Source organism: Balaenoptera ricei, chromosome 14, assembly GCF_028023285.1.
Source record: "Balaenoptera ricei isolate mBalRic1 chromosome 14, mBalRic1.hap2, whole genome shotgun sequence".
Classification (NCBI taxonomy): domain Eukaryota; kingdom Metazoa; phylum Chordata; class Mammalia; order Artiodactyla; family Balaenopteridae; genus Balaenoptera; species Balaenoptera ricei.
Window position 1 is genome coordinate 32,714,565 of NC_082652.1, and position 14,421 is coordinate 32,728,985.

The window sequence follows — 14,421 nt, forward strand, 5'->3', positions numbered from 1 at the left end:
CTGCTATACCACTCATCAGACACGGGGAGTCAAGGTGGTGGTCTCTCGCGTCCTCTCTCTCCCTAATGCACTTTTACTGCACTGTGGTCAACTCGTGTTGTTGTGGGACTATGATGTTTGACTCTTCCTGAGCTACTTACTGCCTCCTGGAAGGCAAGGAACAAGTCTCTTGATTCTCCCAAACTTATTAGCTTGTTTCTCACATTTCCCTACTTACTCTCCACTGGGACTTTGGCCCCTAGGATATCCTAGAAGGGGGTGGGGAGGATATAATAAAGTCACAAGTCCTTCACCTCTTCTCCCCCTTTATGTCATCTACATGTTGAAACAAAAGTACCTTTACATCCTATTGCTGCCGCTCTGCACTGTGGCTTATAGCCAACATCTTTTCTTAGCTGTACTTCAAAAGAATTTTGAAATTTTTTTTATCCGTTTGCACATTTTTAAAAAATTTATTTATTTATTTATTTTTGGCTGTCTTGGGTCTTTGTTGCTGCATGGGGGCTTTCTCTAGTTGTGGTGAGCGGGGGCTACTCTTTGTTGCGGTGCGTGGGCTTCTCGTTGCGGTGGCTTCTTTTGTTGTGGAGCACGGGCTTCAGTAGCTGTGGCTCACAGGCTCTAGAGCACAGGCTCAGTAGTTGCAGCTCACGGGCTTAGTTACTCTGCGGCATGTGGGATCTTCCCGGACCAGAGCTCGAATCCGCATCCCCCGCCTTGGCAGGCGGATTCTTAACTACTGCGCCACCAGGGAAATGCCATTTGCACATTTTTATGTGACATCTGAAAAATGTTATCAGAAGTGTAACAGTTACAAAAATGTAATTTCTGATGTATTGTATATTTTACCTCTATTATTGGCTTATTATTTATTGTTCTTTAAAAAATATTTCTAGTGGTTGCCCAAGTCTTTACAGTATATCTCTTTAATTTGTCACAGTCTACCTTGAAATGAGTAGCTTCACATATAGCATAAGAACCTTACAACAGGATAGTCACAATTCTTCCCTCTCACCTTCTGCAGGTCTCCAATTTTTTGTGCTACCATTTGCTGTAGTAGAGCATCTATGGTTTGTCAGAAGGGAGTTAGTAAATGTTCCTTCACAGGTGCTATAGCGACTTCTAGGAACTGACACCCTCAGTAAACCCACGGGCTCCTGGTGTGCTGAAAATGAGGCACTGATCTGAGGATGCAATGCTAAGATCGTGGCTCAGGCTTGTTCCCATGGAGGTGGCCATTTTCCGTTCTGAAACCTCGGGAATAGGATAGCATCAGAATCCTTAAGAGGCTATTTTTCAAAACCATTGTTTGTTTTTCATAGTTAGTCCTCCTTTTTAGAAGAATGCTCTGATTTTTTCCACTCCAAGAACATTATGTGAATGGACTGTGTTCCTTAAATAGGGAAAAATTCACCAAGATATCTGCTTGTGTCTATTGTTTGTTTAGCTCTTGTTTCATGTTAACAATGGTGCTGGTAGGATAACAGCCACATACGAACCCAAAGCTCCCAATACTTTCTGTGATGGAAAATGGCACACACTTCAGGCAAACAAAAGCAAACATCGCGTGGTTCTGATTGTCGATGGGAATGCAGTTCGAGCTGAAAGTCTACACACCCAGTCTACCTCTGCTGACACCAACAATCCCATTTATATTGGTGGCTATCCTGGTGCGTATGTCGTCTGCTCTGCTCATTCACTTTTGAGGGGCATTGCCACTGGGGAAAGTCTTATTAGTTCATGTGGATATAGAACAGGGATGAAGAAAAATACATGGCTTGGGTGATAAATCCTTTACCATTTTAGAAAGTCTATTTCAAATTCCTAGGAATTCTTGGAAAAATTAAAATAATCTACACATATAAGGTGATCACTAGGTAAGACTCCGAGAACATCAGATGTGATGTACAGGAAGCTGGATGACTTCACTGAGAAAGATCTTCCCAGATGACCCCCAAGTTGGGAATCATTTTAGGGGTCAGTAATCATTTTAGAGGACAAACATGTGTCTTATCCTCTCACATCGATTTTTGGATTCAAAGTATGCATTTTAGATGTTCCAAGTAATTGATACAAATGTTAATAAAATAAAAATCCCTTTTATGACTTTTTAAGTCACTATACCTTAAAATTGTTTATTAATAGTTTTCTATGAATTCTGCTATCACTGAAGCCACTTATGTAGAAAAGTATTCTTCTAATTTTGATCTGGAAACCACAAGAAGTTATTTTTGTTCCTATTGTGCTACCTATGTCATTTAACAAAATTTAACACTATTTATCTTCTCTTCTTTCCTAAACAGCTGATGTAAAGCAAAACTGCCTGAGCAGCCAGACCTCCTTCCGGGGCTGTTTGAGAAAACTCACTCTAATTAAGGGCCCACAAGTGCAATCCTATGACTTCAGCACAGCTTTTGACCTACAAGGAGTTTTCCCTCATTCCTGTCCTGGGACTGAGTCCTGAACTTTGGGGAACTCCTCAGTTGGGAATCATCATTTATATTTTGAGGAGAATTATTTGGTGAATTAAAACCTTTACAGTTCAGATTTCATTTCCAACTCAGGTTAAATGTTTCCAGAGAGAAATTTTTTGTTTATGTCAAAGTAAAACCACATGTACAACAAATACCTCTATTAAATAGTTTAAAATGTAAATTGAATTCACTGGCTGTTTTTTTAAAGTTTTTTAAATGAAACTTTTAAAATGTTGAATATTCTATTGATTACCTGACAGTATTTCATGTTTTGCATTTTGAACTTTTAAAAAATAAAATATCACTATAGACGATAATAGATTAGAGCAGAGTATGAATACTTTCATTTCTTTATCAAGATGTTAAGCTCCAATTCCTACAAAGAAAAAGTATTCAATAATACTACTGGGTACGTTCCAGCAGAGGGCACCAGCTGTTTGCCCCAAAAGCACTTTAAACAGACTCCAGCAAGTCACAGGGCAAAGGGAACATAGGAAGAAGGCAGAGCCTCCTCTAGATATATCCTTGTTTGGTAAGGACCTAACCTAACAGAGTATTTTGCAAGACAAAAAAAAAAAAAAAAAAAGTGGCATCATAACTAGTTAGCTCTTCTTTTACTGTTAATTTTATTTTCATTCCTTGGGATGAGACAGTTTTCCTTGATCAGCTACTTTTTCTGGGAGAATGTGTGTAAATTCCAGAAGAAGGAAAATTTTAAAGCCATAAATATATTTTAACGAACTAAGCAGTTTTAAACTAAGATCTCTGAAGGATCATTTAATTCCCTGCAAATATATTTTAGTTCTGCTCTGCAGCCGTGGCTGGAGTCAAAATGGCTACTATTCCATTTGCTCCAGAAAAATGATTGCACTTTGCAAATGCTTACTTGAAGAGAGGTCTTTACCACTCTTAGAAATGACCTGCTTTTATAATATGGAAGGTGATAGGTTCAATTTCTATTTCTGTGAGAGATTTTAATTTCATAAACAAGGAAGACAACTGTGGTCCTGGCCCCTGTCCTTCTGTGCCTTGCTCATGTTTCTGAACCCTTGTGGCGATCTGCACCTCCTGGCTGATGCAATTCCTTCTCAATAATAACTGCATGAAGATAATTAGGAAAGGTAGCAGCCAACTGTGGGAGTGCTGTCTGTTCTATAGCATCTGGCAATTTAAGGAATTCAGACAACTGCAGACTTAAGGCAGCTCACTTGACAGCTGGATTAGGAAAAGGGCATTTGCCATCTCAGCAGTGAAAATGCACAAGGGGCCCCCTCACTGTGCCGTTGGTGGCCTTTCTGTTCATGTTTCTATGGAAACCATCTACAGCGGGAGATGACGGCTCAGACATTCTAGACCTTGGTTCATCACACTGGGTGAGGAAAAGATCCAAACCAGGACAGACAGCAGGTTGTAGAGTTGCCATGGGCTTTTGCCCCTCTCTCCCCCTCCCCACTTATTAATAAAGCTAAAACAGAGTTTGGGCCTTTCGTGGTTATAACTATTCCCAAGGCCTCTCTTAGAAGACCCCCTCAAGGGAGCACCCAGCTCTCTCCCCTTTGGCCTTTACAGAGCATGAGTAGAGCCACCTTGGTTTGGCTGTCTCCCCATGATGGTAAAGAACCTGGGCTCCAGCTCAGACACCTGGCTCTGACTCTCACTGCAGGGCCTTATGCTGGTTCCTTAACCTCTCTCAGCAAGGCAGGATTCAGGTCTTTAGCATAAGGTTGCCAGATAAACTACAGGACACCCAGTTAAATCTGAATTTCAGATAAACAATGAACATATTTTTAACTATTCCATGATATCATATATTTTTTATTTGCTAAATCTGGCAATCCCACTTTACAGGCTCCAAGGGCCTAAAAAGATTGATACCCCTTCCCTCCCTACCAAATAATTCAAAAAATTTTTTAAAGTCTACACCTTAAAAGACATGCAACATAATTTGTTGAAGATCAAATTTTTCCCATGATGCTTTTATTGAAACATCAGATTATTTTCAAAACCTATTTTTGGTGGCCCAAGAATTTGCTTTGTTTGTTAATCCATCACTGTTTTTTAAAATTGTGGTAAAATATAGATAGCATAAAACCATTTTTACTGGGACTTCCCTACTGGTGCAGCAGTTAAGAATCCACCTGCCAATGCAGGGGACATGGGTTCGAGCCCTGGTCTGGGAAGATCCCACATGCCGCGGAGCAACTAAGCCCGTGCGCCACAACTACTGAGCCTGCGCTCTAGAGCCCGTGAGCCACAACTACTGAGCCCATGTGCCACAACTACTGAGCCCACACGCCTCGAGCCGGTGCTCCACAACAAGAGAAGGCACCGTAATGAGAAGCCCGTGCACCACAACCAAGAGTAGCCCCTGCTCGCTGCAACTAGAGAAAGCCCGCGAGCAGCAACGAAGACCCAATGCAGCCAAAAATAAATAAATAAATAAATGTATTAAAAAAACATTTTTACCATATCTTAACCATTTTTAAGTTATTTAACCATTATTTTAACCATTTTTAAGTGTATAGTTCTCTGGTTTTAGGTACTTTAACACTGTTGTGCAACCATCACCACCATCCAGCTCCAAGACTCATTCCATCTTGCAAAACAAACTGTGTACCCATTAAACACTAATACTCAGCTCCCCTCTCTCCCCAGCTCCTGGCAACCATTTTACTTTCTGTCTGTAGGAGTTTGACTACTCTAGTCACCTCATATAAGTGAAATCATTCAGCATTTGTCTGTCTGTGACTGGCTTATTTCATTTGGCATAATGTCCTACAGGATCATCCACGATGTAGTACGTGTTAGTTTCCTTCCTTTTTAAGGCTGAGTAATATTCCATCATGTGTACATACCATATTTTGTTTATCCATTCATCCATCAGTGTGCACTGGGGTTGCTTCCACCTTTTGGCTATTGTGTATAATGCTTTGTATACCAGTAAACAAATATTTCTTTGAGTTCCTACTTTTGATGTTTTCGGGTATATACCTGGAAGTGGAATTACTAGATCATACGGTAAGTCTAAGTCTATTTTTAATTTTTTGAGGAACCACCATACTTTTTTCCCATAGTATCCAGTGCTGTTTTTAAGCCTCAATCTTCTACCTGTAAGGTGTGGTTATGATACCAACCATGGAAAGGCATATATTTGGAAATATTACTAAAATTGACTCAAAAAGAAGGAGAACATATGGATAAGCCAATAACACTGACCTTAATCCTCAGTGAAATTTAATCCTCAGTCACACCTGCTGGCAAAAAAAAGTGCAAGGATCAGTTGGTTTAAAGACAAGCTTTATTAAACACCAGCAACAAGAAAAAGAAAACTAACCAATGCATTTTACACAGCCGGTATAACCTTTATGAGGCCTGATTTATATAATACCTTATTGATCTTCCTATATTGTCTGTACGACCATATGTAAAAGGATGCATCATAATTAGGGATGATGTACATGTGACTGGATATGGAACAACCATATTCAACACAGGCTTATGAATTAAGTGCCAATTTAGTATCCAAACCAGAAATTGAGATGAAAATAGATAAAATGCTCTGTTAGAATTGGTGGGCCAGGAGGCATGTGTATTCTCACCTTAGAACACTACAAATCAAGGGCTAAGTTGTGGTACCATGAGAAAGACAGGTCTGGGAAGGTTTAAAGAGGTAGCTGCAACTAGGCTTTGCAGAATGCACAACAGCAGCTTTTGTGGGCCACAGACAATTTACAAAGTGCTTTCTTATGTACAGTGTTGTTTGGGTCTAGAGAGGAGGTGTGGAACCATGACACATGGGTCTAAGCCGCCCAGCTGAAAGAAAGGGGACTGTTAGGAATAATGGGGGGCAGGTGGGAGAACGGGTAGGTGGAGAGAGAACAGAGTGGATGGGGCCTAATCATGGAGAGCCCAAAAGTTAAGGAGGTAGGAAGGAGACCGGATGCAATGCCTTATGAAGTGTCAGGGTTTTCCATTAGAGTGGTGTGATGAAACGGTGCATTTGAAATCATAAACTAGCTGGAGAGTGCAGCCTGAGTCAGCCAGTGGAGCAACACTAATTGAGTGGTGGCTGATACCAGGGCAGTGATAAAGGACAAGAGAGGTGTATGGGAATGTTAGAGGCTCCAGCAGTACGTTAGCTTTAGGCAGTAAAAGATTGGGAGCTTGGACAATGAGAATGGTGGTTCCACAAACAGGAGGTAAATTGAGAAAAATTATGAACTTAAGCTTTGAATGTATTGAATTTGAGAGAGAACATCTGAATGGTGAGAACATCTGAACATCTCTAGAGCCTGCAAGCCACAACTACTGAGCCCACGAGCCACAACTACTGAAGCCCGCACGCCTAGAGCCCGTGCTCCACAACAAGAGAAGCCACCGCAGTGAGAAGCCCATGCACCACAACGAAGAGTAGCCCCCGCTCGCCGCAACTAGAGAAAGCCCGTGCACAGCAATGAAGACCCAATGCAGCCCAAAATAAATAAATAAATTTATAAAAAGTAAAAATAAAAAAAAAAATGTAATTCTGTACCTTTGAAGTTTGATTAAATTGATCATGGAGTCTAAGAAAAAAATACCAGTGAGAAGGGCAAAATGTGGAAAATCATCTGGCAGGCTAAACTCACTAAGTCTGGCTGGAAAAAAATGTTCAAACTCAGAAGACTCTGTGAAAATCTTTCAGACTTCTAGGTGAGATCAGAAGTGAACTGAAGAAAGCACTTCTTAATAGGCTAACCTAAAAGAGAACACTTTTTCCTCCTCTCGTTGTTATACTGGAATTGAGTAAAGTTGGGGAGAAAAAGGAGAGGAATCCTAAACTGATAAAGTGACTAGGCAAATCAGTGAATTATTGCTGACTCTTATAGCAATTCCCGAAGTCAAGTGAAAGGTATGCATTTGTGTGTGTGTGTGTGTGTGTGTGTGTGTGTTTGTGTGTGTGTGTTTTAGTTGATATATAACCAACAGAAAGTGGGATAGAACTTATGGTCTGAACATAACCTAGTCGATTTCTTACTAAAACACAAAACATCAACAATTCTTCAGTAACGTATAACAGGACCCAGGGTCTACAATACATAATATTCACATTTGTTATGTCCAGGATACAACTCAAAATCTTTCAACATACTGATACATACAACCAGGAAAATAGGGCCAATTCTCAAGGGGAAAAAAATGCCAACCTCAAAATGGAACTATCAGACAAAAACCTTAAAGCAGTGATTATATCTATGCTACATAAGGTCAGGGTAAACACATTTGAAATGAATGAAATGATATAAATTCTCAACAGAAAAATGGAAAATAGAAAAAGGAACCAATTGAAAATTACTGAACTGAAAAATACAATATCTGAAGTGAAAAAAATCACTGGATGGACTCTATCAGAATGTAGATGATAAAGGGTCAGCAAACTTGAAGATAGAACAATGAAAATTATCCAACATAACAAACAGAGAGATAAAAGATTGAAAAAAAACCCAGAGTGTCAGGTAGATAACTTCTACAGATCTAACATAGCATAATTAGAGTCCCATAGGGAGAAGAGAGAGTGGTTGGAACAAAAAAAATTTTTTCATCAAGAATGGCAAAAAGTCTCCAATTTAGTGAAATACATAAATTTACAGACTCAAGACACTCAGCAAACTCCATACAGAAAAATTTCAAAGAAAACAATGCCTCAACACAATAATCAAACTTCTAAAATCCAAAAATAATTAAAGAATTATTGAAATCAGCTAGAGGAAAAAAGCACACATTACATACCGAGGAACATTGATTCAAATATCTACGAATTTCTCAGGAGAAATCCCAAAGGCCAAAAGACAGCAGAACTACATCTTTAACGTACAAAAAGAAAAGAGTTTATCAACCCAGAATTCTACATCCAGTGAAAATATAAAAGTATCTTTCAGAGATAAAAGCAAAATAAGGACATTCTCAGATGAAAGAAAACAAAGATAATTCATCAGGAGCAGTCCTGCTCTTGTATCCAGAATATATAAAGAACTCTTATAACTCAACAATAATACAAACAACCTAATTAAAAATGAGCAAAAGATATGAATGGATACTTCACAAAAGAAGAAATATGAATGACCAAATGCAGAAGAAAAGATACTCATCATCATTAGTCATTAGGAAACTGTAAATTAAAACCACAAAAAGATTCAACTATATACCATCTAGAATGGCGAAGTGTTCACAAGGATGTTGAGCAACTGTAACTCTTGTACACTGCTGGTGGGAATGTACAATGGTTCAACCACCTTGGAAAACAGTTTGGTAATTTCTTTAAAAAGTTAAATATACACCCACCACATGTCCATTCTATTCTATTCTTGGTTTTTATCAAAGAGAAATAAAAACATATATCTACACAAAGACTTGTAGATACACATCCTTAGGAGATTTATTTGTAGTAGCCAAAAACTAGAAACATCCCAGATGTCCATCAATACAAGAATTGATATAAAGTGTGGTATATTCATATACGGGAATATTACATAGAAATAACAAGGAATAAACAATTGATACATCAACAACATGGATGAATCTTAGAAATATCAGTATTATGCTGAATGAAAAAAGCCTTACACAAAAATACATATTGTATGATATCATTTATATAAAAATCTAGAAAATGACTGAGGTCAAGGAGAGAGGAATAGATTTACAAATTGGCATGAGGAGACTTTTTGGGGTGATGGAACTGCTGACTATTTTGTTAGTGGCGATGGTTTCATGGGTCTATACATATATCAAAACCAGTCATTTTACATATCTGCTGTTTAACTGTACTTAATATACCTCAATAAAGTTGTAAAAAAAATAATTTAAAAATGTTGACAACACAAATCCTCTCTCTTTAGTCCTATGGCTATTAATAGGCTCAATTTAAATTCCACATGGGCATTTGAATTTGATACATCAAAGCACGCTTATAACACTGAACATTCTTGCAGGGAAGACACCGTCCCTGCAATCACATTACATGACTGACCAAGGACCTGGGGGGTTTGCAGTTCTCCATTAAGTGAAATATTCAAGGTAATTGAAATCTCTGCTTATGTCAGTATTAACTACAAATTTCCACGTGTTTCAGATTTCTCCAATTAACTTACTGTCTATGAAATGATGAGAAATGAATTTTTAATTGTTTGAGGATCTGGCTAGGCCTCAGGGCAGTCATTTTAAACCTGTACAAATAGCAGGTAAGAAAAGATAGAAGGCTTATATGATCTGACCCAAAACACTCTGGAAGGAAATTTTAAAAAATAAATACAATTCTTCTCAGACCTGTCTAACACGCCCATGCAGAAAACAGGAGAATATGCCAGGGAATGAATATTGAGGGCTTGGGAAGGGGTGGGCTTAGAAGCGGGGGAGGTGAATATAAGTCTGGCTAAGAGAATATTTATTGCTACGCGGGCACTTTCCCCACAAAAAATAAAACATGGTTCTTGATTTTTGTTATATATTTTTTTCTCTTACCAGTCTGATCTTAAATCATTGAGAACTCATTTCAGTCATTTCAGGTCATCGATCACTATCACCCTTAATATTATGTTTTTAATCATGTACAAAATACTCTTTAAATACTAAAATTCCATTTTTGCTTGACTTCACACTCTGCAGACATTCAGTGTGTTTTTCTCAGATAAATGTTAATAAATTTCACTTCCAATCCCCTAAATATGGATGCTCCCCAAATTTCCAATATTGACTTTGTCTTTCTGTTTTTCCTGTTTTTAACTTCGACCTCATCTACATATAAGGTTTCAAACATATCCGAGGTGCAAAGTATTCCAAAAGATTCAAAAAATCAATATTCACAATCCTGACTTGTCCTTCAAAATCCAGTTCCTGCTGCTACGAGGCATTTCCACTTGGATGTGTCACCCAGCACCTCAGACTCACCTTGTCCAAACATGCCTACTTCCTCCCCATCTCTAGCCCACCCAATTAATTTCATCTCTGGATTTCCCTATTTTTATTGGTGCTACTATCATTCTTTCAATAGGTTATAAATTATCCCACTGTTAGAAATGTGAGGATAATGCTAATACTCATATCCAACGAGTCAGCCAGTGTTACTGCTTTTCCCTTCAAAATGTGTTTTGCATTCCCAACTTTATTTCCATTTGCTAGTTTTTGTCTTTATCCACTCATTCAATAAATACATATACAGCAATAACTATATGAGAGGCACTATTCTTGGTCCTGGGGTACGAACGAAACAGACCAAGGCACGCCCTCCTGACTTCATCTATCCTACCACCTTGGTGTCAGTCTCTTCCAGCTTGAGGGGGCTGTCTACTCAGTGCAGTCTGCTTGCGCTGCTAAAGTGCTCCTTTGCTATATCACTATGCCCCCTCTTGCCTCTCAAGGGCTCTGTAAGATAAATTCCACCCTCTTAGAGTTCCATCCCCTACAGTCTATAGAGGACCATCCCAAACTCCTTACCTCCCTGGCCCTCTGTCCCAGCCAAAATGGGATCTTTGCTTTTGGCTCATTCCCACTTCATTACTCTTGCCTGTTATACTTTTCCATCTAAAATTTATTCTTCTCATCTCTCTACATGTGACATTCTTAAATTCCCCCTCTTATGTGAATTCTTCCCAGCCCACTTCTACCTTTCTTGCCCACTTCTGAATTATTTTATCACATATACCTGGCAATTAATCATGGTTTACCTTAGGGCATCTACTGCATTGCAAAGGACTCCTTATAAACTGCATTGTTATTTATCTTTAAATGTTTGTCTTTTCACCAATCTTAAGTAGTTAAGTTAAACAACAGTTGATGCAATATATCTGACTGCAAGAAATTGCATACCAGCCTGTCCTCCCTAACTCATAAAAGTTTGACCAAACCCAAGATCAGGAAGACAGAGTTGAGCCCTGCCTCCTGTTCTCCTTGCTGGTGGACCTAGTAATAAAGCTCTTATTTTCTCAAGGCTGGTGCAATACTATTGGCTTCCATGCGCATTGGGCAGTAAGCCCTTGCTCAGTAACAAAGGATGTTTACATTTTGTTAGAAAGAAGTGAGGGGACTTCAGTCAAAGGGGAAAATATCATTTGAGAGTCTATACAATAATAGCTTAGTTGACATTTGAAGAAAAATGTAAAATATTCAATTCTCCCACTCTTTAAGATATAAAAGCTAATAATAAAAACATTCTTAATTTCCTTATTAAGGCTTGTTTAGAAAGAGAGAAAAGATGGAGAAAGGAGGAAAATAAGATTTGTTGATTTCCAGGGATGGGGAAAAGATGACAGACACCAAGGGATAGGAAAGGCCATCTCTTCAAGCCCACCCTAATGATCATTCCGATTGTATGGCTTCCATAAATACCATACTTTCTTCAACTATTCAAATTACAGATATTTAGTAACACTATCCGCATAAGTTCCTTTGTACTTGTCCACAAGTTCTCATGTTTTGTTAGGAAAACATTGTCACCTGTTTTACCTAGGCCTCAGTCTAATCCCTATTGCTTCCAGTCTCTCCCCGATGCTGAATGCTTAGCCAAAAAGTGATCCTTCTTTTCCCTTTTCCCTTACCCCTTCACCCTGTGCCACACTAGTGCAAGCAAACTCCCCTAACTTGCTTAGGTGATGTCCATCCCATGCCCCTATCCCCATTTCCTCTGGGACAGCAGCACTTTCCACCTGGCCACCTTCATCCTCCCAGCCTTGGGTTAAGACATTTACAGAAGTTAAATAACTTGCACTTACTTATACAACTGGTAGGTAGCAGAGTGAAACCTGAATAGAGGTGCTTATACCTGTATACCTCTCCCTATTCCCTCGCTCTTAATTACCACACTAAGTATGATTATAGTGATTAAGGGAGATTATAAAGTAATGAAATGGATTTTTCTGTATGGCTTGTGACAAATCTATAGGTACTGCATATATCATGTAAATGAGACCATCTATGCAATATTTATGCCTGATTAGAAAGACTTCTCATGGGTTGTCTTAGGTGAGCACTGGTCTGCATTCTGCTGAAATACTTCAAGATTAATGTGCTTTTAGATATACTATAGTCAAGAATGGCACACTTTATACCTAAAGATTCCAATCCACAAATGAATTGTTTTCTTGCCATTGAGCAGCGACTAGAAAATGTGCTTTGCATTACATTTACTGTAAGATGCAAATAAAACATTAGAGAGCTTAGCTCCTGCACAGATGATAAAAGGATTACTTGCAACTATAAGTACCTTTAAGAAACCTTTCAGAAGACACCAAGTGTCTTTAAGAAGAAACCAAAGTTTAAAAGGGAGGATAGCAAAAAAGTGTGTTTTCATTCTTCCATATGGGTAATGTGAGCTGGAAACAACGCATAAGGTTGGAGAAGTGGGGCCTGGATCAATTACTGAAAAGGAAGAATAACAAAAATATTTCTCCAAGTTTCTAGAGTTTTAGGGTTCTAGAAAGAGTTCTAGAATTTTCAAAGTGCTCTTACGTATATGACCTCATGTTACCATAATGATCCCCGGCAGCAGGCAGAGTGAATGTAAGGTTCTCCACCTTACAGAGGAGGAAGGAGGCTCAGTGTCAAAATCCTTTATGAAACTTTTCACACCTAATAAATAACAAGGAGGCACAAGTAATCCGAATGTTGTTTTAAAAACCTTTGGAAACAGCTACCTACTTCCTGAATGGCAGCACTGACCTGACAAACGAAGTTTTCCCTGGATGACTTAGACCAAAAGTAATCTATAGGGGAGGATTTTTAGGCCAAATTATTAATCAAGGTCATGCTGATGGAGTTTTGTTTATGACAGAAATGGATCTCAGGGATCAAAGGTAGATAATGAACAACAGAAAAAAAGAAAGGAGCCACAAGATCTTATACTTCCAAGGTGTTAAAGACAACATTCCTTCCCTCGATAAATATATATTGAGCAACTACCGCGCGCCAGCCACCATGTCAGATGTTAGGAATCCCATGGTAAGGAAAACCAGTATTTGCTCCCATCCTCAGAGTTTACAATCCAGTGTGTAGGGTGTAGGATGAATGAGATGTATATCAAGTTTTTAAAAGAAATCTCAAAACTATATGATTACAAACCATGCTGGCACCTCGATCTCTGACTTCCACCTCCAGAACTAGGAGAAGTAAACTGATGTTGTTGATAAGCCAGCCGGGCTACGGCATTTTTGTCCTGGCAGCCTGAAGGGACTCAGGAGGACTGATCTAACCTGGTCCTCTGGGGGGCCAGAGGAAGCTTCTCTGAGGACGTGATGGAGATGCTGAGGCCTGAAGGATGAGCACGAAGCCCGGGTCTGCTGCTGGGGGGCAGGAGGTTGCAATGGCACTGGAAGGCTGTTAGGCAGGAGAACAGATGGCGCAGAGGTGCTGAGACGCGGGAGGGGAGGAGCACCCCCCCAGAAACCTGAGCTTCTCAGAGGGCTGTCTCCACCCCCGCCTCCCTTCCTCCCTCTTTCCTCAATGGAGCGTCCACCCCAGGGTCCCCTGACACGGTCTGCACTGAGGTCACCAGCGAAGGCCAAGGTGACTCTAAAGGTTACCTCTCCGGGACCACTCCTCTGCTCAGCAGAGAAGTGATTAAGGGAGATTATAAAGTAATGAAATGGTGACGCCGGTGACGCCCCACCGTGTCCCCCGGGCACCGGCCAGACCACGCCGAACCAGAGCTCCCACCGCCAGCACCGGGCTCTTACCGGGCGCGGCCCCCGCTCACCTACGGAGCGGGCCCGCCTCGGCCCAGGTTTGGCTCCCTGACCCCGGGTCTCACCTGGAAGCCTCGCCGCCTCGAGCCCCGGCGGCCTCTCGGGTCCGCAGCCCCGGCCCAGCCTGGGTCCAGCGCGCGCACGCCTCCCGGTCACTGTCACGGGGCCGTGGGTGTCATTTACTCGCGGAAGGGACGGTGCAAATAACCGGGAGGAGGAAACACGCGGGGGCCGGCCGGAGG

General features: G+C 40.3%; 1 protein-coding gene across 2 annotated transcripts in view; it reads left to right on the forward strand.

Annotated features, from left to right (window-relative positions):
- LAMA1 (laminin subunit alpha 1) overlaps positions 1–2,621 on the forward strand; it is a 153,463-nt gene extending 150,842 nt beyond the window's left edge. For both annotated transcript variants that reach the window (XM_059895676.1, XM_059895677.1), the window contains exons 62-63: positions 1,445–1,667; positions 2,301–2,621. In XM_059895676.1, coding sequence (XP_059751659.1) covers positions 1,445–1,667; positions 2,301–2,461 — 384 coding nt within the window. In that variant the 3' untranslated portion in view covers positions 2,462–2,621. The remainder of the gene's footprint in view (positions 1–1,444; positions 1,668–2,300) is intronic.
- The last annotated feature ends 11,800 nt before the right edge of the window (positions 2,622–14,421 follow it).